The sequence below is a fragment of the Lithobates pipiens genome, unplaced genomic scaffold (assembly GCF_037356315.1).
Source record: "Lithobates pipiens isolate NorthernLeopardFrog02 unplaced genomic scaffold, aLitPip1_a1.2 Scaffold_25, whole genome shotgun sequence".
In the NCBI taxonomy this organism is placed as follows: domain Eukaryota; kingdom Metazoa; phylum Chordata; class Amphibia; order Anura; family Ranidae; genus Lithobates; species Lithobates pipiens.
In genome coordinates this window covers 12,770,585-12,797,614 of record NW_027507787.1, presented here as the reverse complement: position 1 = coordinate 12,797,614, position 27,030 = coordinate 12,770,585, and the positions used below count along the sequence as shown (strand labels likewise).

The 27,030-nt window shown below is 42.9% G+C and overlaps 1 protein-coding gene across 3 annotated transcripts in view; it reads right to left on the bottom strand.

The window, feature by feature from the left end:
• Nucleotides 1-347: 347 nt before the first annotated feature.
• Nucleotides 348-27,030, bottom strand: part of LOC143930105 (pancreatic lipase-related protein 2-like) — a 102,257-nt gene continuing 75,574 nt past the window's right edge. For all 3 annotated transcript variants that reach the window (XM_077454060.1, XM_077454059.1, XM_077454061.1), the window contains 2 exons: nt 8,917-9,084; nt 348-559 (listed from right to left, as the gene is read on the bottom strand). In XM_077454060.1, the coding sequence (XP_077310186.1) occupies nt 478-559; nt 8,917-9,084 (250 nt within the window). In that variant the 3' untranslated portion in view covers nt 348-477. The remainder of the gene's footprint in view (nt 560-8,916; nt 9,085-27,030) is intronic.

The following is a 27,030-nucleotide window of genomic DNA, read 5'->3' as shown; positions in this document are numbered from 1 at the left end:
ATATATATATACATATACATATATATATACATATGAACTTCTAGGATTTTCAAAAAATAAAAAAAGACAATATAAGCTATTTTTACGTATTTGTCAGTTGTATTTGTGACATCCTAAAAATCACATTGCAATATATTGTCAATGTGGTTCTCTATTCATATGGGGATATGGTGTATAGACGATTTCTCAGTCTATTATGTTTAAAATGTTACATATGTAGCATTTAATTTTAGGCAATTTACTCTTCTTAGCAAATTATACAGTGTGCGGGGGAAAATAGCAGCTGCAGTATGCAATATGGTATACATAATATAACATAATGACAGATTTCATAGAACAAGACTGACTGAGCTGAAAATAAAAATGATTTTAATAGGTTTTCAAGGAATACAACGAAATATTTTTTTTTTTACATGGATACTATTTATTTTTCGCGTTCTCCTTTTAGTCCTCTAGATGGTGGTTAAGAGGGTCCAGCTAGTGGGCATTCAGATCTCTGCAGGGGCCCAGGACCTGTGTGACGCTATCCAGAACTGTCCCAGCAGCACAGAATGACGATCTATCGGGGGACAAAAAATAAATAAATCTTAATATTAATAATAATATATAAATAATATTCACGAAACTCAAAGGAAAATATGAAAATATTCAATGTTCTCTCTAATTCTCAAAGTGCCAAACACAGATCTCTAATGACATGAAACATAGGCTTGTGAGGCCAATGTGGGTTCAAGGAGAATTTTACAGATAGAAGGGGCAGAAATGTTCTGTAAAGGTTGAGGCCAAATCTAGGTGGTCATTTGACACCACTCACGATCCCATCTAGCCATCACACACTATGCAGTTTGATTAAAGCGTTTGTTAACCCAAAAAAATATATATATATACTGCTCCTGTCCCTGTAATGTGAAAGCTGTAGCTTGGTGCTTTTGCTTTTTGCCTTACTTCTCTGTATCTCTTATAATACTTGTTTGATCCCGCCAGCTCCTGTCTTCGCCCTGAGAACAGACCACGATTATCATGGCTGCTGAGCTGAGATATCGTGGTGTAAATGCGTGTCTGCGTCAATCACAGGTCTCTTCTCCTATCTGCCTGTTTTCAGCTCCCCCTCCTTCCCCTCCCTCTGCCTGTCAACATGTAGTCTGAAGTGAGAAAGGACAATCTCCTACACTCCCAGCCATGCCCCTCTCCTCTCCTCCCTCCTCCCCTCTCCTACACACTGCATTGATGGCCAAAGGGAGGAAGATAAGAGATTCCTCTTCTGACATATCTTGCATACATCTACTCAGCTCCCTCAGCTCAGATATGGAGATGAATTAGGACAATTGACAGAGCTAAATAATGCTAATAAAAGGCATTTAGGCTGGGTTCACACTGCTGCGGCTATGAGAACCGGATGTGATTCGCACCGCACTGCAGTGTAAATCACATCCGATCACATCCGATCTCTGTGCGATGCGAGTTCAGCCATACAGCCATACCCAAACTCGCACAGGACCCCTTTTTTGGTCCGCAGCAGAATCGGATCGCATGGGTGTTCACACCATGCGATCTGATTCCTGTGCGAGTTTGCAGATCGCACTGCGATATGCAAACTGATCTGGGGGTGTCATTAACATTTCACTGACACTCCCAGCAGTTCGCATAGGGCAGTGTGAACTGCCGCCGGGAGGTATGCGATGCGGGAACCCGCCGCGGATTCGCGCCGTTCCCGTATCGCTGCAATGTGAACCCAGCCTTACACAAAAAGAAGAAGAAGATGATGCTGCAATGCTTAGGGAACCATGTACTGTGTGCCTGATTAATTGGGGGCAATTGGGTTAACAACCACTTTAACAGCTTCAGCCCTGGAAGAATTTACCCCCTTCCTGACCAGAGCACTTTTTGCGATTTCTCACTGCGTTACTTTGACAATTGTGCTGTTGTGCGATGTTGTACTCAAACAAAATAGAGCTTTATTTTGGTGCTATTTGATCGACTCTGGTTTTTATTTTTTGCGCTATAAACAAAAAAAAAGAGTGTACATTTTGAAAAATTTTTTTATATTGGTTTATATTTTTTGCTATAATAAATATCAACCAAAAATATATAATTTATTGAGTTTAGGCTAATATGTATTCTTCTACATATTTTTGGTAAAAAAATCGCAATAAGCATATATTGATTGTTTTGCACAAAATTTATAGAGTCTACAAAATAAGCGATAGTTTTATGGCATTTTTATTTAAAAAAATGTTTTATTAGCAATGGTGATCTGCGACATTATGGCGGACAGATAGGATACCTTTGACACTATTTTGGGACCATTGTCATTTATACAGCGATCAGTGCTATAAAAATGCATTGATTACTGTGTAAATGACACTGGCAGTGAAGGGGTTAACCCCTAGGGATTCTAATTGTGGGGGGAGGGGCTACACCTCACATGAAAGCGATCACTGCTCTCGATGACAGAGAGCAGGGATCTCTGTTCTGTCACTAGGCAGAACGGAGAAATGCTTTGTTTACAAAAGCATCTCCCCGTTCTACCTCTACATGACACAATTGCGGGCACCCGGCGGGCATCGAGTGCGCACGTACCTGCAGCACTGCTTCTTAAAGGGGACATACCTCTACGCCCTTTTGCCCACCAGCGCCATTCTGTTGGCGTTAATCGGCATGTGTTGGTCGGCAAGTGGTTAATCACCACTGTTTTTGACAAAATGCTGTGAGGTGTACACAAATGCTTGAGACAGATCAGCTACCGCTGCAGTGTCTCACCTTATTATTTGCTACAAAGTTACAATGTTGTAGTCTGATCACTGGTTGAGAAGAGATTGAGAAAATACTTTTTCCTGCCCGCAGCAGAGTGATGACATCATCTCAGGCTAGGCAAAGCAACTGACTTGAAATTGCAAAAAAAAGAGAAGAATTCCCTGTGGGGTTTTTCAGCAGCAATAATGAGTCAAAAAGGAAAAAAATCGAGAAAAAGATATCATTTTATTTTCAAAAGACAGTTGGACAATATTGATATAAAGATTAAAAACATGAGCTCTGGTATATGCATTGCGAGACTAATGGATTAGGACAAGGAAACATAATGTTAACAATACCATGCAGGTTAGAGAGAAGTATATATCAACCTACAATAATTAAATTGTGGTTATGTTGTCCGATGTTCAATGAAAAAAGTAATTAACTTAAGATCATTGAGAAAATACTTTTTCCTGACCGCAGCAGAGTTATGACATCCTCTCAGCCTAGACAAAGTCACTGACTTGAGATAAAAGCAGTTTTTTGCTGATTAAAGTGGAGCTTTTCTGAAAAACGATGCTGTTGTATATTGCAACGTCTAGAATTTATTTATACAGACTTATAAAGTTATTAATGGATCCACTTTAATATTACACTAGCATACATTTAGAGACCGATATGTTGCATGCTGGGGTAATGGGGAAATCAGGTGACATCATCAAACATGCCTGTCAGCTCTGGTGGCCATCTCCGAATAGGGAGATTCTACCTTGTCCCATGTTTTCTTGGAATGAGGTGATCTTTGGCCACAGAGGAAGCAGATCAAGGAAGCAGATCAGCCTCCCTATGAGCAAAATATATAAAAAAGAAAAAAATACAAAATACTTCTGTTCCCTATAAATCACAGGTCCCAGCAAACAAGACCTCAGATAAGTTTGTACAATATCATTTAGTATATTTGTAATCACAAAACTGGGCAAATGGTCCATCGCGCTGGCTCAGACCTAACTCAGTAGGGCAGTAAGTCCTACTCTGTAACTTTACAACAACGGATCAGTGTGACAAAAGGTTTTAGATCAGCTTTTTTCAACCTTTTTACCCAAGAGGAACCCTTCAAATCATTCTAAGCCCTTGTACACACGGTCGGACATTCCGACAACAAAATCCACCGGATAAATTCCAAATTTAGTCCAGAAGTGGTATTGCATACACACGGTCGGACAAAGTTGTCGGAATTTCCGGTTGCCAAGAACGCGGTGACATAAGCCGCGTACGGCGGGAATAGAAAAGGGAAGTTCAGCACCACGTCCGTGAGAGACGATTCACGCTTTTCAGATTTGTGCTTACTGCTCTTCAGTTTGTGCTTGTGGGTGCTTATCTGTTTATCAGTGCATGTAGTCAGTTTCCATTTGTTGCTCATTGTGGACTATATCTTGGTATAGTACGCTTTGATTTTCATTGCTTATTGTCTGCTCGTTTCTGGTGTTCAGTTCGTTCTTTCAGGCCTTGCTGTATATCGGTGCCTTCTGTTGTCCGTTCTGACTCGTCGTAGAGTTCATGCTGTGCAGGGGCTTGGTGTTGGGCTTTTATTTTTGACACAAGCCCGGTCCATGAACAGGGCGAGGAGGAGTTTGTGGAGCAAGAATTGGTTGCTCCAGCGTGACCAGTTCTCCCACATGCCTTTGCTCCGTGAGATCCGGGAGAATAATCCTGATGATTTCAGGAATTATATCCAGATGATGGACCCCGTTTTTCACCGTCTGCTGGCTTTGCTGTCCCCTTATATCAGCAGGCAGGATACCTGCATGCGGCAAGCCATCACTCCGGAGCAGAGGCTCATCGCCACGTTGCGGTACTTGGTGACAGTGAGAAGTCTTCAGGACCTGAAGTTCTCGACATGCATCTCACCCCAGGCTCTGGGAATCATTATTCCAGAGACCTGCTCTGCCATCATACAGGTCCTGCAGAAGGACTATATGAAGGTAAGTTTTATCCTTTAACATCAAATTCTATGTAATTAACCACTTAATAACCGCCCTATAGCCGAATGACGGCTTCAGGGCGGTTTCTTAACTCTGGGAGGCCGTCATATGACGTCCTCCCAGAATTCCGATCTCGCGCGCCCCCTGGGGTGCGCACTCGAGAGCATCCGTGACCGCCGGGTCCACAGGACCCGGCGCATCACGGATCACGGTAAACGGCCGCTCATAGCGGCCGTTTACCACGTGATCGCTCCGTCAAATGACGGAGTGATCACTTGTAAACAAACCAGCGTCATGTTATGACGCCGGTTCCTCCCTCCCCCTCTCTGTACCGATCGGAACAGCGGAGGGGGAAGAGATCGGTGTCAGCAGCGATGTAGGCTGCATCTGCAGTGCCCACATCGCTGCTCACCAAAAATTAACCCCTCAATTCCCTGCAAATACTCTGCAATACCCTGCCATTACTCTGCATTACTCTGCAATACCCTGCAATACTCTGCATTACTCTGCAATACTCTGCAATACTCTGCAATACTCTGCAATACCCTGCAATACTCTGCAATACCCTGCAATACTCTGCATTACACTGCAATACTCTGCATTACCCTGCCATTACTCTGCAATACCCTGCAATACTCTGCATTACCCTGCCATTACTCTGCATTACTCTGCAATACCCTGCAATACTCTGCATTACTCTGCAATACTCTGCAATACCCTGCAATACTCTGCATTACACTGCAATACTCTGCATTACACTGCAATACCCTGCAATACCCTGCAATACTCTGCATTACCCTGCAATACTCTGCAATACTCTGCATTACCCTGCAATACCCTGCAATACTCTGCATTACTCTGCAATACCCTGCAACACTCTGCAACACTCTGCAATACCCTGCAACGCCCGCCAATACCCTGCAACACTCTGCAATGCTCTGCAACACTCTGCAATGCTCTGCAACACTCTGCAATGCTCTGCAACACCCACCAATACCCTGCAACACTCTGCAATGCTCTGCAACACCCGCCAATACCGTGCAACACTCTGCAATGCTCTGCAACACCCTCCAATATCCTGCAATGCTCTGCAACGCAATACTCTGCAACGCCATACTCTGAGATACCCAGCCATACTCTGATATACCCAGCCATACCCAGCCATAGTCGGTGATACCCTGCAATACCCAGCCATAGACACCCCCCCCCCTCCCGCCGCCCTCCGGTGCTTCTACCGACTCGCCAATACGATCAAATCCAGAATCTTTTTTTTTTTTCCAGGCTTCCCAGCTTAGAGGTGAGATGTGGGTCTTATTGACCCCATATCTCACTGTAAAGAGGACCTGTCATGCCATATTCCTATTACAAGGGATGGATTTGCTGAAATAGTGTCGGGTTAAGTGGCGCTGCCTAAAAACAGGTTTCCATTCCAAAGTGGACTCAAAGAGTATAAATGGATAAAAATAAATACAAATAAGAATAATAATAAAAATCAAGGTCTTTTTACCAAGAGGTGAAGTTGAGGTTCCCTCTAGTTTTCTGGGTTTACTAATATGGAGCCCCAATAGACACCATTGGGCTCTTGGTAAAAAGACCTTGATTTTTATTATTATTCTTATTTGTATTTATTTTTATCCATTTATACTCTTTGAGTCCACTTTGGAATGGAAACCTGTTTTTAGGCAGCGCCACTTAACCCGACACTATTTCAGCAAATCCACTCTCAAAGGAACCCCATTAAGGGATTCTCTTTTCTCCGGGCGGCAGCAGCCTATGTAGTGTCTTACATACAGGCTTACTACATTTATACAGAGGTTTTATTTCTATTTTTATTTATTTTTATCTTTATCTGTCTGGCTTAAGCCACTCCCGGTGGTGAATAGCGCGGTTTTTCGATTTTTACTATTACAAGGGATGTTTACATTCCTTGTAATAGGAATAAAAGTGATCAAAAAATTTTTTTGGGGGGAAAAAAATGTCAAACTAAAATAAATAAAGTAAAATGAACAATAAATTTGAAGCGAACGCATACGTAAGTCCCGCCCACATATGAAAACGGTGTTCAAACCACACATGTGAGGTATCGCTGCGAACGTTAGAGCGAGAGCAATAATTCTAGCCCTAGACCTCCTCTGTAACTCAAAACATATAACCAGTAAAAAAAAAATTAAATCGTTGCCTATGGGGATTTTTAAGTAGCGACGTTTGGCGCCATTCCACGAGCCTGTGCAATTTTGAAGAGTGACATATTAGGTATCGATTTACTCGGTGTAACTTCATCTTTCACATTATGCAAAAATTGGGCTAACTTTACTGCGTTTTTTTTTTTTTTAAGCACAAAACAGTTTTTTTTCCAAAAAAAAGCATTTGAAAAATTGCTGCGCAAATATCGTGCGAGATAAAAAGTTGCAACGACCACCATTGTATTCTCCAGGGTGTTTGCTAAAAAAACATATATAATGTTTTGGGATTCGATGTAATTTTCTAGCAAATAAATGATGATTTTTACATGTAGGAGAGAAATGTCAGAATTGTCCTGGGTGCTCCAGAACGCCTGATGGCGCTCCCTGCATGTTGGGCCTCTGTATGTGGCCGCACTGTGTAAAAGTCTCACACATGTGGTATTGCCGTACTCGGGAGTAATAGCAGAATGTGTTTTGGGGTGTAATTTGTGGTATGCATATGCTGTGTGAGAAATAAACTGATAATATGACAATTTTGTGAAAAAAAAAAAAGTAAAAAAAATCTTGATTTTGCAAAGAATTGTGGGAAAAAATGACAACTTCAAAAAACTCATCATGCTTCTTACTAAATACCTTGGAATGTCTTCTTTCCAAAAAGGGGTCATTTGGGGGGTATTTGTACTTTTCTGGCATGTTAGGGTCTCAAGAATTGAAATAAGCCGTCAGTACTTCAGGTGTGATCAATTTTCAGATATTGGCACCATAGCTTGTGGACTCTATAACTTTCACAAAGACCAAATAATATCCACCAATTTGTACTTATTTTTACCAAAGATATGTAGTAGTATAAATTTTGGCCAAAATTTATGAAGAAAAAATTACTAATCTGCTAAATTTTATAACAGAAATAAAGAAAAATTCATTTTTTTACAGAATTTTCTGTATTTTTTCTTTTATAGCACAAAAAATAAAAAACCCAGTGGTGATTAAATACCACCAAAAGAAAGCTCCATTTGTGTGAAAAAAAAGGACAAAAATATAGGTCCAGTGTTGCATGACTGAGTAATTGTCATTCAAAATGTGAGAGCACCGAAAGCTGAAAATTGGTCTGGTTATTAAGGGTGTTTAAGTGCCCAGTGGTCAAGTGGTTAATGTTTGCTAATGTCTTGTATTTCTTTCCTCATTCCCTAATTACCATGATTGCAATATGCTGTAATTGATATGCTGTGCCCCTTTGTCCTCATGCATGCTGGAAGCTTGCAGAAATTACAGCAGTTTGGATGGATCCTGAAGGTTCAGAGCTCATCGCTGGAAGATCTGCCAATTTGTGTGATGACACAGGAAGGATGGAGGTGGAAAATCAAGGAGGAATTAGGGAGCAAACCTTCAGTTTGTGGCCTTTGGAAACCATTTCTTTAACACAAGCATCGGAAATGTACATTTTATAAGCAAAAAATTATGTTAGACTGGGGTTGATTTACTAAAACTGGAGAGTGAAAAAACTGGTGCAGCTGTGCATTGTAGCCAATCAGCTTCTGAGCTGTTTTGAGTTTTGTAATGGAATTAAGATATGTAGATACATTTTGTTATAAGGAGGCTCTATGAGCTTTACATTGGAGGCTTTTTTGTTCCTTTTGGGCCCCTTAATCATAACATCTTTATACTTCATGGAGCAATTAAATTGGCCTTACACTAGTAGATTCTCAAACAATTGTTCATATGAACATTTGAATGAAAATTCTCAGGTCATTTAATGACTTGACAAATGAAACTTGAAAATAATTCAAAACTTCGTTTGCTAAACAATCAATTTTGGAAAGAATGGACTTTTACAAACCAAAATCACATATGCTATTGGAAATTTGTTTATTTGAGAAAGGTTTCCCCTCCTGCTCTGTCAAATTTTCTTAATATAATTCTACTAGTGTATGGCCAGCTTAAGTTTTCTTGTCTTTCAGATGCCTCTAACCCAATTAGCTCTGGTTACTCTCTGATGCACAATATTGTGCGTGGCTTACATGGTTCCATCTTCTCCAGTTTGCACGTCGATCCTGGCTGCTCCCAGCTGCTTTTTTAAGATGTTCCATAGTATCGGGGTCCAGTAGAATGTCACATGATCTAATGGATGCAGCTTAACTGCAGAATCAATAAACTTAGAGTAGGTGTCTCCAGGGACCAGACTTTCACTACAAAAGGGAAAAAAAAAAGGAAAAGACTAAATTTATGATTTTTTAATGGTAAATGATCATAAAAAAAAATACACACACACACACACATACATACATACATATATATATATATATGTATGTATATGTGTGCATGTGTATATATATATATATATATATATATATATATATATATATATATATATATATATATGTATATATATATATATATATATATATATATATGTGTGTATATATATATATATATATATATATATATATATATATATATATATATATATATATATATATATATATACTGTGTGTGTATATATATATATATATATATATATAATATATAACGGCAGGACATGTTCTCCTCCAATGCAAACATTTATTTTGATCTGATATCTCTTCAAGGCATAACAATATAATGCATAATTTGCATAATGCGTAACCTGGTCGGAATACAGGCCAAGGGACATTGAAAGTAAAACCACCATTTTTGGGCAAAAAAAGAAAGGGTTACTTTGCTTGCCTGAATTGTATCCAGTGCAACAATTTATTACTGAAAGGTGATCACTATACACAATGGTGAGAGGGTCATGGTGAAAGCTTTACACACGTCAGTCCACCTACGTAATTTACATTTTTTTTTTTGTTTCAAACATTTTATTAAAGTATAAGAAGTATTACAATACAATATCAACCAAGTTTAAGCATTACTAATACAAACAATATATCAAGTACAATCATAGTCGGGAAAATCATTCATCAGATAAGAACAGCAGGTTTGTAAAGAAATATAATCGGAGGCAAACAGTATGATTATCAGAAGCGTTCATATGTTTATATCCACATTAACCGAGTCATATAAGCCAGGTCAAGGTGGGATGTGGAAAGGGAGGTCAAGGGTAACAACATTGGGCGAAATAACTAAAGAACCAAAGAAGATCTCGGGAACCCGGTTACCCTTAGGAGTTTTATGTGTATCTTTCAACCATCCACCCCTTACGGGAACTTGCTGTGGATGGGAAAGACACACTGTAGGAGACCTATCGGAGGTATGACAGGGTTGTTGAACATCACTGCATGGAGTTATAAACCGCTTAATTTGTGTTACAAAGGATTAGGGACATGAAGGTAGGAAAGAGCAAAAAGTTTTTATGTAGGGGTTATGAGGGAGAAATAAGAGGGGAGGGCAGGTTAGGGAGGTAAAGACTAAAAAAGGGGTGGGGGGGGAGCTTAAAGTGCCAGCGGTAAAGGAGTCATAGAGGTGTAGAATGTCTCCGGTCAGAATGAAAAGGGGATGCCGTAGAGGTTGATCGAAAGTGTATCCAGCAAGACCAAATTTGGGTATATTTATCATGTTTGTCATGCGATTGAAAAATGAGTCTTTCCATTTCTTCAGTCCTATTAATCTGTCGGTACCAGTCTTCCAAAGTGGGGGTTGATTTTGACTTCCACCATCTGGAAATGCACTGAGTAGCTGCGTTAATCAAATGTAGAGCAAGGGAGCGCTTATAGCTGCGGAAAGGAATAGGAGTGTGATGTAAGAGGTATTGGGCTGGGGAGAATTCTAGTTGATAAGTCGTAATTAGAGTTATTTGGTCGTGAACTTTTTTCCAAAATGTTTGTATGGCTGGGCAGTCCCACCATATGTGGAGAAAGGAGCCTACCGCTGAGTCACATCGCCAACACACTGGGGATACATCTGGGAATATCTTATGTACCTTATCGGGGGAGCGATACCATCTCGAGCACAGTTTGTATCTGTTTTCCTGTGTGGAAACACTAAGGGAACCCTTATGTGTGTGGTAGTAAATAGATTCCCAGTCTTTATTGGACCAAGTAGCAGAAAGTTCAGTCTCCCACAATTGTCTAGTGGGGCGTGCGACACATTGTCTGTAGTGAGTAGGGCCACAATCTGAGAGATAATATGTGTTTGGGGTTCCTGACTATTGCATAAATTCTCGAAAGGGGTCAAATCGCTGCACCAACTCGAAAGAGGCTTGGCGGAATAGAAAAAGTGTCGAATTTGTAAATATTTAAAAAAAGGTAAATGTAGGTCTGGAAATGCAGCTGTCATCTCCGGGTAAGAGAGCAGCATCTTGCGCCCAAAAAATTGGAATGCTCTATAAGAAGGTTGGGGCTGTGGAGTCGAGTGGTCGGTGGACAGAACACCTGGTGGGAAGGCCGGGTTGTTAGACAAAGGTGTCATTGGACCATTAGGAAGGTGCAAGCCAAGAGTGTTGGAGGTTTGGTGAACTGTCCTAAGCGAGGGTCCAATCAAAGGGTGCGTCTTGCAGGACTCGGGGATATACGATTTGGGAATCCATGGTAGATTAATCAGTGGGAGCGGACTCATTGTTTGTTCTAGGCGGACCCATGCTTTGGAATCAAGGTGCAAATGCCAATCTAGTATTCTCTGTAGAAGGTTAGCGTGGTAGTAAGTGCGAATGTCCGGCAAACCTAGGCCTCCCCTCGTTTTAGGAAGAATTAGTTTTGCCCAACTTAGACGAGGGGATCTATGAGACCATATAAAGGCTCTGCACATCTGTTTGTAAGCGTTAAAGAATCTTTTAGGGAGATCAATGGGTATAGCTTGTAAAAGATACAACAGCCTTGGGAGCACATTCATTTTTAAAATAGCAATCCTCCCAAACCACGAAAAAGACGTCCTGTGCCATTTCAGGAGGTCTTCTTGGATGTTTAGGAGAGCTGGACCAAAATTGCAGTCATATAGTTGGGAGAGCGTATTCGGGAGTTTAATTCCCAAGTATGTCAATGTGTTACGTTCCCAGTGGAAGGGGAAGTTATCTTTACATTGTGATACAAGGTGGTCCGACAGGGTGACCGGCAATGCTTTAGATTTGTCAAAGTTAATTTTCAAATTGGAGATGATATGATAAGAGTCTAAATCTTGTAGGAGGTTGGGTATCGATATGATCGGGTTGGAAAGGAAGAGCAAAATATCATCCGCATAGGCGGCTAGTTTGTACGTATGATTAGTAATCGATATCCCCATTATGTTTTGGTTTTCTCTAAGCATGTTAAGGAGAGGCTCTAGGGTAAGCACAAAGATGAGCGGAGAAAGTGGGCAACCTTGACGTGTGCCATTGGTGATAGAGAAGGCGTTCGACAGGTGGCCATTGACCTTCACCCTCGCAGATGGAGCTGAGTATAGGAGCTGTATCATTTGTATTAATCTAGAAGGGAGTCCAATATACTGCAAAGTGGAAATCATATAATCCCAGGCCACCCTGTCGAACGCCTTCTCAGCATCTAGGGATAGAAAAAAGCCTTCCGAGTGGGACGTGGTGAGCCAGTGGTGGATATTTATTGCCTTAATGGTATTGTCCCTAGCTTCTCTACCAGGGACAAAGCCAACTTGGTCATTGGAAATCAAATCTGGGAGTAGGGGTGACAATCGGTTTGCTAAAATTTTCGCATATATTTTCAAATCTACATTAAGTAAAGAAATGGGGCGATAATTAGTGACTAAGGAAGGGTCTTTTCCTGGTTTGGGAATTACAGTAATATGTGCTTCTAGGAGGTCCGAATTGTTCCTAGTGGATTGAGGAAGGGCATTAAGAGTCTTAGCTAAGTGTGGGGTCAGCAGATCAAGAAAAGATTTATAGTATGCTGCCCTTAAACCGTCTGGGCCCGGGCTCTTCCCGGATTTCAAGTGCTTAATGGTTTCCCTAATTTCCAGCAGCGAGATGGGGGCCTCCAGGGAAGAGGCGTCAATGGTATTCAGGGGGGATGGGGCATATTTTGACAGAAAGTCATGAATCATGTCCGCTCGAGGCGTGGGGTTAGCAGCATGGGAAGCCCGTGGCAGATTATATAAAGATTGAAAGTAGCTAACAAAGTGGTTTGCTATGGCATCGGGTGCTACAACAGAAGTTCCAGTAGGGGTCACAATCTTATGTATAGTATGTAGCATTCTCTTATTCTTTAGAGCTTTAGCTAAAAATTTGCCAGCCTTGTTTCCGAATTCGTAAAACAGTTTGTGTGTGAGAGCAAATTTACGTTTAAATGACAATTGCAATTCCTCCAAAAGCTCTTCCCTTGCTGTGGTAAGGTCGGTGAGACTGGAGGATGCAAGGGTACGTTTATGGGCCCGCTCCAACGTGCGAATGCGACTGTGTAACTCTGTAATACCAGCTTCTCTAAGTTTTTTCCGCTTAGCAGCTAATGAGATAAGCAATCCCCTCACTACACATTTGTGCGCAGCCCATATGGTTTCCATAGAGGAATCAGCACCGGAGTTGTCTGAAAAATAATTTTGTAAGCATTCCAGGATGGCTTGTTTGTGATCAAGGTCTAGGAGTAGAGAGTCATCGAGTCTCCACAGCCGTGGACGTGGGGGTGTAGTCGTCAGGTTAAGGGTGATAGTAATCGGATTGTGGTCTGAGAGAAATGCCGGTTCTATGGTGGCTTGCATCAAGCAGCGCACATCGGTTTGTGTAAGAAAAAAATGGTCTATGCGTGAATATTTATTATGAGGTGGGGAGAAAAACGTGAAGTCTTTAGTACTTGGGTGTAACATACGCCATGTGTCATGTAGCGTAAGAGATTGGAGTTCCATTTTGATGGCCCTTAAAGCTCTATAGGTGATACAAGAGGAACCATTAGACGTGTCGATGTCTGGGGAAAGCGGGATATTGAAATCTCCCCCCAGGACTAGCATCCCGTGTTGAAAAGTGGTGAGTAGAGAGAGTGCCTCTCGGAAGAAGGGAACATGTCTAGAATTTGGAGCATAAATGTTAGCTATAGTAACAGGTCTATTGTGCAGATATCCTTTGAGGAAGAGATATCGGCCCATCGGGTCCGACAGGACATCCGTGACCGTGAGAGGACAACGTTTAGAAACTAAGATAGAGACTCCTTTAGATTTCGATTCCGCCGTAGTAGCATGATATACTATCGGATAATTTGTGTCATGTAGCTTGGGTATAGAATCAGTCCTAAAATGTGTCTCTTGGACCAGAGCTATGTGTGCGCGTGCTCTATGTAAGGTAAGAAGAAATTTTGATCTCTTTTCGGGAGTGTTTAAACCTCTAATATTGATCGAGTAGAATTTTGTACCGGCTGTGAAATCAGGTGGAGAAGCACGATCGTCTCGAGAAGAACGTGCTTCCGACATGTTCAGAGAGGAGCAAGTAAATCAAAACAAAGCAATGGAAGTTAGGGTGGGGGGGGGAAGTCCGGAAGGTGGGAGCAGTCCGAACAGTAGTTAGAACGGATCTGAGTGCAAAAGGGGCCAATTGAGTGCTGTGGGAGGAGGAAGGACGTGTATGGAGAGGGAATGAGTGGGGTGGAAGGGCAGAGGGAATCAGACCACTTATTCGGTGGTACGAGAAAAACAAAGAAGGGTAGGATGAGGCAGGGGGTCCCAACGCTAAACGAAGGGAATCCCAGACGACACCCTACAGTGGGGTTGGCCAAGTCTCAGCCCAACTACGGATCACACACAAAAATAAGAAAAATAAGTCGATTAGACGGCCTCACGACATCCCAGGACTATAAGACGTGCGTGATGGGAGCAGGTCTACGGTATGATTGGTGAGTATTTAAAAGGACTAACTAAGGGATAACAGTTAACAGAGGGTCCTGATGTGTGAGTAAACAAAGCAGCTGTGGTTCGTGGTAGAACACAGTGCACACCAGGGGAACAGTCAATTACATATATATATAAAGTTGTGAATAATCCAACTCAGGGTCCACAGGTACGACCGAACAATCAACAATTATAAACCTTAAGCTGTTCGGTGCGTACGTCCGAGTCCGCAGGCGACATATGAGTAAATAGTCGTCTTCCGGAGTCGATCGCAGCAAATGGTAGAATGTAGAGAATAAGCTCGTGATACATAATGATAGTACCGCAATATAACAATTATAAATCAGGACAACAATACTTATCAACTGGAGAGCCTGTGAAAATAAAATAAAAGAAGGGAAGACCAGTCTGATGTAACGAGTGCACAGTGTGGATTCTTGCGAGTAGAAATCATCTGCAGTCCGGCATTGTCACTGAGGGGGGTTTAAACAAGCGTGTTCGGGAAATGACTAAGGATTCCAGGATACAGAGCTATCAATAGTTCCGCGAAGAAGACAGTTCGATCAGTCTGCTTAGGGTACACATGCCAGATAGTACAGGGAGAAGCGTATAGAAGGAGATCAAGTAAACATCCAGAGTGGGATGGCTGGGAACAGACTCGTCTGTAATCGGTAACGAACGGCGTCCCGAAGTAAGGCTGGATCCAAAAGTTCCTCTAGTAGTGCATGAGTGATCGTATAAAGTCATGTCCTGAAAGCAATACAAATCCGAGGGCACTGCGAGGAAGTAGTACAGAGCGGACAGTCAATACCAGAGCAGTAACTAAAAGGACACGGGAGGACCAAGTCTGTATCCGATCTGGAGTAGGTGTACTGCAGGACTAAAAGTTTTCGTGTACCGCCAACATACCGAAACGAAGAGCAGAACAGGGAAAAAATCGAGTAACAAGAACCGATGTAACAGGAACGGATGGCAACTAGTAACTCACTGCGGGTTGTGACAAGTAGAGAAGACAGGTCATTCTGGCAGGAAGGTAACTGATAACACAACCAGGTGTAAAAGTCTGACCAGAAAGATAAGGCGATGAGTAAAGGATGACAACTCACTCAGTATTCTCTTCGTGCCCGGCGGGCGCGCGGAGAGGATGAGGGACTGTGATCTCCGCGGGTAATATCAGGCGGACGCCGCCCTCGGGGCCCCGAGGGGGATCTTCGTCTTCGGAAGGAGGTGTCGTGAGTATCCATCGGATCCGCGTGTTGTCTGGGCACTCTAGGTATCATCGGACGGAAGGAGGCGTACCAATTAGGGAGCTCAACCATGGGGATATTCAGAATCGAGCAAAAGTTCGGTAAATCTTCTGGTACTTTAAGGTGTGCAGTACGGCCGGAATCAGATGCAGCGAGGCAGAAAGGAAACTTCCATTTGTATGGTATGCCGCGCGTCTTCAGAATGTCGAGCAGGGGGCGCAAATCCCTGCGGTGCTGCAAAGTTATACCAGAGAGGTCTTGAAAAATCTGGATAGGGGTAGAGCCAAAAGTTATGACTTGCCTTGTTCTGGCAGCTTTTAAAATGTCCTCTTTGAGGTGGTAGTTGACCAGGCAACAAACTATATCCCTTGGAGGATCATTGTCTCTTCCCTTCGGCCTTAAAGCGCGGTGAATACGTTCAAATTCAATGTTAGATTGAGGCTGTCTTCCCATAATATCATTAAAGATGGAAGAGATTGCTGAGGTGATTTGGTCAGCTTCAACCGATTCGGGGAGGCCTCTAACCCTTAGGTTGTGACGCCTTCCCCTGTTGTCCAAATCTTCTAAATGTCGTTGAATATCTCGCATTTGAAGAGTATGGGAATCCAGCTTCCTAGTTGTCTTGCGGAGCGATATTTCATGTTGATCTGCAATCTGCTCCACTGTATGCATACGATCTGAAAGGCCTCTGATGTCAACCCTGAGTTCAGCTATGGCCGCCGATAGTGTGTCCTTAATATCAGAGGCGACGGAACGGAGATCGTTCATGCTGATCGATTGCGGCGAGGAAGCTGCCTGCGGGGGATGATCAATTGGTCTCTGAGCTGCTGCGGTCCCAACTATAAGGTTGTCAGACAAGACGATCGACCCCTGTGAGGGGGGGAGAGAGTCCGCGGCCTGAGGTGTGCTGTGGCGGGAAGGCGCCATGTTTCCTCGTTGTGCCCTGAACATCTCTGGGATGATTTGAGGCGGTTGCCCGGCAGAATTTACTCTCGGGGAGCGAGATCTAGATGCGGAGGACGTGCGGGAGGCTGTACCCATCGTTAGATGTGAAACATCGGCGGGAAGACCTGCGGTAGACAATAGCTTTCGTCCCGGGATGTCGGAGCTAAGAGCTCAAGCGACCGCCATCAAGCTCAGCCAGGCCACGCCCCCACGTAATTTACATTTTAACATGTCCTTGCAACTTAATATATGTTAAAGACAAGATTGCCCAGCACCGTAGCACTATTAAGCACAAACAACCAGGTTTGGCGATTTCCAGGCATTTTCTTGAACAGGGACACAAGGTTTTGGTATAGTAGTAGCACAGCAGAGGAGGGTAATATGGCGCTCGCTGGGGATCCCAAAAATATTATAGTATGATCAAAGAATGTTAGTATAAAAAATTGATCGTGTTTATATTGCAAAAGTATATCGATTTTTGTGTGGGTTTTGAGTATATCCACACACCAGTATCCACGATGAAAGGTTCAGGGTCTATGTAGATCATCAAAGTGGTCCGTGAGGGGGATCAGCAGTACAGGCTGTACCCTAAAGGGTTGCCAGTCTTAAAGCAAGAAGTAGCTCTAGGAAACAATGGAATAGAGAAAGAGACGGCGCCCTCTAAGTGCAGCAGTAAAGTTACTCAAATTTATTAAAAATGGTTAAAAAACACTCACATTAAATTAGTGGTGTAAAGGCACATCAGAGATGTGATTAGAGGGCGCCGTCTCTTTCTCTATTACACAAGGTTTTGGATCTGAGATTCATGGTCTTATGCCGTGTACACACGACCAGACTTTTTGACAGACCAGACTTTTTGAATGAATCCGCCGGACAATTCGAACGTATGTGGGCTTCATCGGACCTTTGCTGTCTACAAATCAGACGGACTTAAGATTTAAAACATGTTTTAAATCTTTTCGATGGACTTGAGTCTGATCGAAAAATAAGTTCATTTGTATGCTAGTCTGACGGATGAAAATCTTTGATAGGGCAGCTATTGGCTACTGGCTATGAACTTCCTTACAGGCATACCCCACTTTTAAGTACGCATTGGGGCTTATTTACTAAAGCTGGAAAGTGCAAAATCAGGCTCACTTCTGCATAGAAACCAATCAGCTTATAACCCCAGTTTGTTCAATTAAGCTTTGGTAATAAAGCCTGGAAGCTCATTGGTTTCTATGCAGAAGTGAGCCTGATTTCGCACTTTCCAGCTTTAGTAAATAAACCCCATTGTGTACTTAAAAGTGGGGTATGCCTGTATTCTAGTCCGGTCGTACGTCATCACGTTCAAATCCGTCGGACTTTGGTGTGATTGTGTGTGGCCAAGTCCATTCATTTGGAAAGTCTGTCGGAACTCCGCTGAAAGTCTGTCTGGAGACCATCAGATCATAGTCTGCCGGAAAGTCCGGTCGTGTGAACACGGCATTAGAGGAAATACTCAGAGATCGGAGAGGGGGTGACAGGATTTTAAAATTGAAACAAAGTATGGTGGATAAATAAATTAAGGTCCCTGCACCCTGAGGGAATGAATAGGGATTATGATTTATACCTTTTTTTATGAAGATTGTGAAAGGTAAATGTCATGCTTCTTTAGAGTTTTAATGGAATTACACAGGACAGGAAATATGGAAAAGTATTTGGAGATGGACTATGGCTGACAGCCTAAAGAGAAATAGAGATTTGGTTTTCATTTGTTTTTTTTCTGTTTTTCTTCTGATCCTTCCATGATGATTGACTAATCTGTAGTGTAAATATGTACAGGGACCGATTCTTCCTCCTGTACCAGGAGTTGAATAATTAGATGAGTAATGGGCATACACTAGTAATGTTTAGATTTAGTTTGTATTAGGATTTAAGTTTGGGGAGGATTACATTTTTATTAATTTTTTAACAAGAAAAATGTTTATTCAAATCTTTAGGCTTCATGCACACTGGAGCTCATAAACTGCCATTTTTGGAGTTTGGGCGTTTTTTTAAAAAGCTCATAAACTCCACTATATGTTATCCTATGTGTCCATGCACACATGGACGTTGTTGGACGTTTATCAGCAGTGGAGTTTATGGACTGTTTTCTGAACACCAAAAAATCAAATTCAAGAGCAGTACTGGAAACGGCAGACACCGGTAAAAGGTGTTAAACGAAGGTTAATGCTGTAAAAAGAGCGTTAAGCCTCGTTCGGTGTCTCTATTCAAAATCAATGGTTCAATTGGGAGCCCACTGATTTGAATAGAAGTCGCACCAGAAGTCGGATCATCATGATCCGACTTGCAGTGCGATTTGTGTGCTGAGAATGAAGGGGAACCCCGCCAAAATGAAAAAAAATTGGCGTGGAGTTCCCCCCCTTGGACAATACCAGACCCTTCGGTCTGGTATGGATTTTAAGGGGAACCCTCTTTGCCAAAAAAACGGCATGGAGTCCCCCCAAAAATCCATACCAGACCCTTATTCGAGCACACGGCCTGGCCGGTCAGGAAAGGGGGTGGGTACGAGTGAGAGCGCGCCCCCCTGAACCGCACCAGGCCGCAAGCCCTCAACATGGTGGGTAGGTGCGCCCCCACACCCCAAGACACCTTGTCCCCATGTTGATGAGGACAAGGGTCCTTCCCGACAACACTGGCTGTGTTGTTGAGGTCTGCGGGGGGCTTATCGGAATCGGAAGAGCCCCCTTTAATAAGGGGGCCCCAAGATCCCGGCCCCCACCCTACGTGAATGAGTATGGTACATCGTACCTCTACCCATTCACCTTGAAAAAAGTGTCAAAAATAAAACATGCTACACAGGTTTTTAAAGTAATTTATTAGGCAGCTCCCCATAATCATTTACTGTACAAATTAAGGTCCGTTGGCATAGACCACCAGATTGAAAACTGCCTACAAGGGCGAGTTCAGGGGGTGGTGATAAATAGGGAGTACTCAGAATGGTCAGGGGTGGGTAGTGGGGTCCACCAGGGTTCTGTGATGGGAACAATCCTATTTAATTTGTAAAATGACCCGGAGGATGGGGTAAACAGTTTAATCTCTGTATTTGCGGACAATACTAAGCTAAACAGGGCAATGAATTCTCCACAGGATGTGGAAACCTTGCAAAAAGATCTGAACAAATTAATGGGGTTGGCAACTACATGGAAAATGAGATTCAATGTAGAAAAATTAAAAATAATGCATTTGGGTGGCAAAAATATGAATGCAATCTATACACTGGGGGGAGAACCTCTGGGGGAATCTAGGATGGAAAAGGACCTGGGGGTCCTAGTAGATGATAGGCTCAGCAATGGCATGCAATGCCAAGCTGCTGCTAACAAAGCAAACTGAATATTGGTATACATTAAAAAGGGGATCAACTCCAGAGATAAAACAATAATTCTCCCGATCTACAAGACTCTGGTCCGGCCACACCTGGAGTATGCTGTCCAGTTCTGAGCACCAGTCCTCAGGAAGGATGTACTGGAAATGGAGTGAGTACAAAGAAGGGCAACAAAGCTAATAAAGGGTCTGGAGGATATTAGTTATGAGGAAAGGTTGTTAGCACTGAACTTATTCCCTCTGGAGAAGAGACGCTTGAGAGGGGATATGCTTTCAATATACAAATACCATGCTGGTGACCCCACAATAGGGATACAACTTTTTTGCAGAAGGGAGTTTAACAAGACTTGTGGCCACTCATTAAAATTAGAAGAAAAGAGGTTTTTCTTTTTGTTTTGTTTTTTGTTTTTTGCTTGCCACCTCAGTGTTTCAAACTCCAGAGACCCAGGTCACCTTGATATCCCTTATGTCTCGTCTTAATTCACATCATTGTGGCCTTGATATAACTTATATTCCCCAAATATAAGGGGGGGATTTATTATTAAGACATATTATTGTTTATTTGTATATATATATATATATATATATAAAAAAAATCCCCCCCCCCACCCCCTCCCACTATTCCCTCCCCTCATTCCCTCCCCCCACCTCTGAGCGGCCATCTAGCTCCTTTGTCTTATGATGTTGGTTCTTTATTTATCCATTTCCTGTGACCTTCTCATTTCGGCATAGTAAGTACCCAGATCTTTTGAATTTCCTCCAACACTCCCACTTTCCTCTTATCGCTTAATTTCTTTCTTCCAAATGGTGCTTCATGTGTTCCATTCTGTAGGTTTCCTCAACTGCGTCTACCCATTCCCATTCGGTTAGACTCCCTGCCACTCCTCATTTTTTGGGTATGAGTCTCTTTGCTGCATTCAAAAGGTGAGGCACCAAAGAGTCCTTGTATTGTTCAATGCCCTCCTTTGCACCATGCAGCAAAATGACCCATGGGTCACTCTCTATCTTCTTTTTAGTGATTTCTCTAATATATCTGGAGATTTTTTCCCAGTATTCTTTAATAATAGGGCAGCCCCACCATAGATGACCCATACTGCCTACTGCGTCGCACCCTCTCCAGCAACCTGCTGGGGTTTCCCTTGAAATTTACTTGTTTTATCCGGGGTAGCATACCATCTCGATAAACACTTATAGTTCATCTCTGCAGTGCAACTATCAACTGCCGAGCTGTGGGTTAGTATTAATATTTTCTTTTTAATATCCCTTTCCATATGTGTGCCTAAGTCTCTCTCCCATTTATTCATGAATGGCGGAGTCTCCAGTTCATCCATCTTTAAAAGTAAATTATACATTTTTGATAACATGTTCTTGGTGTTTTCTAACATGCATAGTCTTTCCAAGGGTTTCAATTCCTCATTTGTTCTCATAGGCTGAGGTAGGTTTTTTACAAAGTGGCATAACTGTAAATACCGCCATTCATTCATTTTCCTAAATTCCTTTTTTTTTTTTATTTCATCTAGTGGTAATACTTGACCCCCTCTCATCACATCCCTCAATTGTGCCTTCTCCTCTTTTAGCCACCCTCCCCCTATCGATTTTTTCCCAAGTGCAAAGTAGTCATTTTCAAATAGTCCTATCAGTGGCGAGTTATATTTCCCAATTAATTTTTTATATACTTTATCCCATATATTAAATGTGTTACGTGTCATTATATGAGTATAATTATCTAGTGCTCTCACTTTGGGGGGATTCCATATTATAGTGTTCAACCTACCCTTACTAAGTGCTTTTTCTATACTAACCCACCTTTTTCTTTTTTTTCTTTAACCCATTCTGGAATCCAGGACAATACCACGGCATTATAATATTTTTGTATGTCAAGGACTGCTAAACCTCCATGTTCTTTATCCTGCTTTAATACAGAGTAGGCGACTCTAGGTTTCCTATTTTTCCATATAAAGTTCAAACTTCAGAAAAGACTTTATTTTCTTAAAGAATACTTGCGGTAAGGGGATGGGGAGCATTTGGAACTTGTACGTGATCTTAGGTAGGCTCATCCTTTTGAACGTGTTTACACGCCCTAGCCACGAGAGGGGCCTATTTATGTTCTCTTTACTATCTTTTTTAATCTCGTTTAATAAGGGGATATAGTTTATTTTGTAAATCTTATTTATGGAATTTGCTAGCTTAATTCCTAGATATTTTAACTCCTTCCTCCACGGGAACCCATATTTCTGCTGCAGTATTCTCCTTTCCTCTTTTTTGAAGTTAATGTTTAATATTTCAGATTTTGCTAAGTTTATTTTGAAATTTGAGATTTCCCCATATTTTTCCAGACTTTTCAACAAATTGGGCATAGTATTCCAGGGGTCACTGATGTAAAAAAGCACGTCGTCTGCAAACGCCGCGAGTTTGTGCTCCTCATTACCTATCTCAATTCCTCTAATGCTTGGGTCTCTTCTAATTGAGGAAAGTAATGGTTCCAATGAGAGGATAAACAAAAGAGGGGACAGGGGACATCCCTGTCTCGTTCCATTTCTGAGAAGAAAAGAGGTTTAACCTTAAACTACGTAGAAGGTTCTTTACTGTAAGAGAGGCAAGGATGTGGAATTCCCTTCCACAGGCTGTGGTCTCAGCGGGGGGCATTGATAGTTTCAAGAAACTATTAGATAAGCACCTGAACGACCACAACATACAGGGATATACAATGTAATACTTACATATAATCACACACACAGGTTGGTCTTGATGGACTTGTTTCTTTTTTCAACCTCACCTACTATGTAACAGTGAGTTATTAGTACGTATAGTGGCCGTGGGGTTGTGATAGAGCAATTGAACCTATCTAATTAACCGAGGGCCAAATCCAAACCACAAGACAGCGCAGATCTACCGCCACTCCACTGAGTCAAAGGCCTTCTTGGCATCTAGGGAGGCCACCACCTCAGGACCATCCCCGTCTGCCCTGGAGAGATGTGTGAGGAGGCGTTGGATGTTGATATCAGTTCCCCTATCTGGCATAAATCCAGATTGATCTGCATGCACCAGCACAGTGACCACAATGATCGCCTCAGTCATGGTTGGGGGGAGACACGCCTCCTCCATGGCTGTTTGGAGCATGAGCCTGAAGGTGGTGAGCAACTCCTCCACATATGTTTTAAAGAGTTCAGCAGGGATGCCATCCGGACCCAGAGTTTTACCATTTTGCAGAGAGGCCACTGCCCTTTGAACCTCCTCCAGCGTAATAGGGCTATCAAGTGCATCTCTGAAGGTAGATGTCAAGCAAGGCATCTCTATTTCCTCCAGGTTAGCTGTTAGCTCCACATCCGTGGTTACCGTTCGAGAGCTGTATAGCTCTTGGTAGAAGGATCCAAATCGGGCATTAATGGAAGTAGGGTCAGTTAGTAGCGAACAATCAGAGTTGCATATAGCGGATATAGTCACAGATGAGGAGCTCTCCTTAGCCATCCACGCCAGCATATTATCTGTTTTTTCCCCATGTTCAAATATGTGTTGGGATTGATGTAGAAACTTGGTTTTAGTGGCAGATGTTCGGAGCAGAAGGACATCCCTCAATGCTGCCTGAAAATCAGAGTATACCCTGGGAGCAGAATATTCCACCTCAAGTGTATCTACCCTTTCCTCTGCTTTCAGTATGTTCTCACTCAGATCTCTGCTGATCCTATGGATATGTGACTGCAGGCTGCCTCTGGAGAAGGCTTTGAAGCATCCCAGGATGTGGTCAAAGATACAGAGTGGTCACGGTCCTGCCAGTAGTGCAACACCTCGGATCTATATGGCTCAGAGACCCTTGAGTCTGATAACCAAAATCTGGACAAACGCCACAACCTGTCCCCGTGTGCGGATGACACGCTCAACTTTAAGGCAAGAGGAGGATGGTCCGATATGCCGCGGGGAAGAATGGAGATGTCCCGAACCCTAGAAAGGACAGACACCCCAGCATAGGCAAGGTCTATGTGTGAAAAGTGTAGAGGAGTGGCATGTGTAGGCTCGTTGATGGGGATAGCGCCATCTCCACATGTCAGTCAAGTTATAGGCTTCCGCCCAGGAAAGCAGCTCCAAGGATGAGCACACCCAGGCGGATAGTCTGTCCATCCCAGGGTTCGGTACCGTGTTGAAATCTCCAAGAATCACCACATTATCTGTAGTGCATGCAGCAATATTGGAGATCAATTGGTTGAGTAATCTCATGGAGGACTAGGGGTAGATACAGTCCCACCACCACCAACTCTAATCTGTCCACCATAGCATGCAATATAATATACTGGCTGTCTGGGTCCAGCTCCAGCACCATCAGTCTAAATGTGAGGGATTTGTGAATTAGGATGCTGACCCCTCGGGAGTAATTGGTATATGTGGAATGGTAGTGGTGTCCTACCTAGAGTCTTTTAAGACTCAAGAGTTTACTGCCCACTAAGTGAGTCCCTTGTAGAATACAAATCTGGGGGAGGTATGTATTGAGAAATTGGAAGACCAGTGACCTCTTCACAGAGGAATTCAGGCTGCTGGTGTTTCACGATACTATGATTCACTCAGTCATAGGCATCTGGTATTATAAATTTAAGCTGCAACATCCACACTGGGCCCAGGATGGCCTCACATGACAGAGTATGCAACCCCTGGTATCCCGGGTTATAGATGAATACATTGCTTGCAAAAATACAATAAAAGAAAAAAATTGTAACAAAACAGTCCCAACCTTCCCACCCCCCCACTCCGCCAGCCACAGTCCCAACCTTGGGGAGGCTAAGGATCTCAACCTAAACCAGAGGTAAACACGCCTTCAATGGGGGAATGTGTGTGGAACGGCATCCTCAGTCCAGCGATCAGAGTCGTCTGTTTGAGACCGGATCAAATATGTAGGTGCAGTCTCCCAGCAGTCACCGGGGGTACAAACTTGAACAGTATCATTGCATGGGCTGCCAAACTTGATAGCTTTGGCCCTGGAAGTTGGAGGAGGATGAAAAGTATATATAGTTATATACTTAGCTATATAAATATAGTTTGACCTCCAAACAGGGTTCCCAACTAGGCCATAGAGGTGTTAGAAGATAACGTCTTGACCCATGCAAACAGGTAGCCATCAGTAATACTTATCGTCAAGGTAGAGTGTCTATTCAGGCGGGGGGATGTAAAAAAACAGACAGATTCTCCATCTTCCACCCACAGTCTGGCTGGAAACAGCATGCTATATTTGATATGCTTGGAACGGAGTCTGGCTCTCACCGCATCGTAGGACTACCGTTACCTCTGAGTTTCCAGCAAATAATCCGGAAAGATCAGCAGTTGATTTTCAAAACGCAATCCACCTTGTGATCTCACTTCCTTCATCACCAGGTCATGGTCGCGGAAGTGGAGCAGCTTAAAGATGAAAGTGCGGGGCGGTGCTCCTTGGTGGAAGGTATGCGGTGGGCCCTCTCCACAGTAAAAAATTGAGAAAAACGTGCTGAGGGGAGCAGTTGTTGTAGTAAGCGTTCAGCAAAGGTGGTGAGGTCTGCACCCTCAGCCCCTTCAGGAAGGCCCAAGATGTGCAAATTATTCTTTCTATTGCGATTTTCTGCATCTTCAGCCGGGCCTTCAGTGCCTTAACTTTAGATTTTAGGGTATGCAGGTCAGTCCCATGGTTACGTACCGTGTCTTCGGTCTGGGAGACCCTATGTTCCACCTCAGTCATTCGGCCACGGAAGGTATCAAAGTCCTTTCTGATGAATTCCACATTGGCCTGTATACGATCAACGTTGTCAGTCAGGGTAGTTATGACCTGCATGACCGCTTTAAAATCGGCTGCCGTAGCAGGCAGCCGTTTGGGTCCAAGGCCTGGTTCTCCATTCAGGCAGGAGTTTTATGCGAGGCCATGGCCTTGCCCGCGATGTCCAGCGCTACGGCCTTTTTTGGGGGTTTTGCCTGGGATTTTCACCTGTGCATCCCCCGGAGAGGCTACTGAGGCTGGGGAAACAGCCTCAGTAGGTGTGGGTCTGCACTCGATTAATTGTAGGATTCAGCGCCAATGCTTGGGAGCTCAGACACTACACCTTTGCTCCCAGTGCCATTCCGGACATGCCCTCCCAGGGGGGGGGGGGGGTTACATTTAGAATTGGAGTGATAATGGAACTAATGGGATACACCTGTGAGGCTACACCCTGTGGTGTTGGTATAAAAATATGAGGTTGTTAGTATCTTATTGCACAAAGCCTGATGTGGTATGCTCATAACTGTACAGTAGCGCATTATGCATTATATTGTTATGCCTTGAAGAGCTATCAGATAAAAAAACATTTTTGCATTGGAGAACGTGTCCCGTCGTTTTTTCTATTGGATATTGGTGGAAAATTACGAGCCCACCCTGACACTGAACTCCTGAAAAATAGAGGAACAGAGGAAGTAACCCACCCTATTTTTGGATATGTATATATGGATATAAAGTAGTGAGTGTACAGCTTGTATAACAGTGTAAATTTGCTGTGCCCTCAAAATAACTCACACACAGCCATTAATGTCTAAACCACTGGCAACAATAGTGAGTACAACCCTCAGTGAAAATGCCTAAATTGGGCCCAAAGTGTCAATATTTTGTGTGGCCAAAATTATTTTCCAGCACTGCCTTAACCCTCTTGGGCATGGAGTTCATCAGAGCTTCACAAGTTGCCACTCGATTCCTCTTCCACTCCTCTACGACAACATCACAGAGCTAGAGGATGTTAGAGACCTTGCACTTCTCCACCTTCTGTTTGAGAATGCCCCACAGATGCTCAATAGGATTTAGGTTTGGAGACATGCTTGGCCAGTCCATCAGCTTCTTTAGCAAGGCAGTGGTTGTCTTGGAGGTGTGTTTGGGGTTGTTAT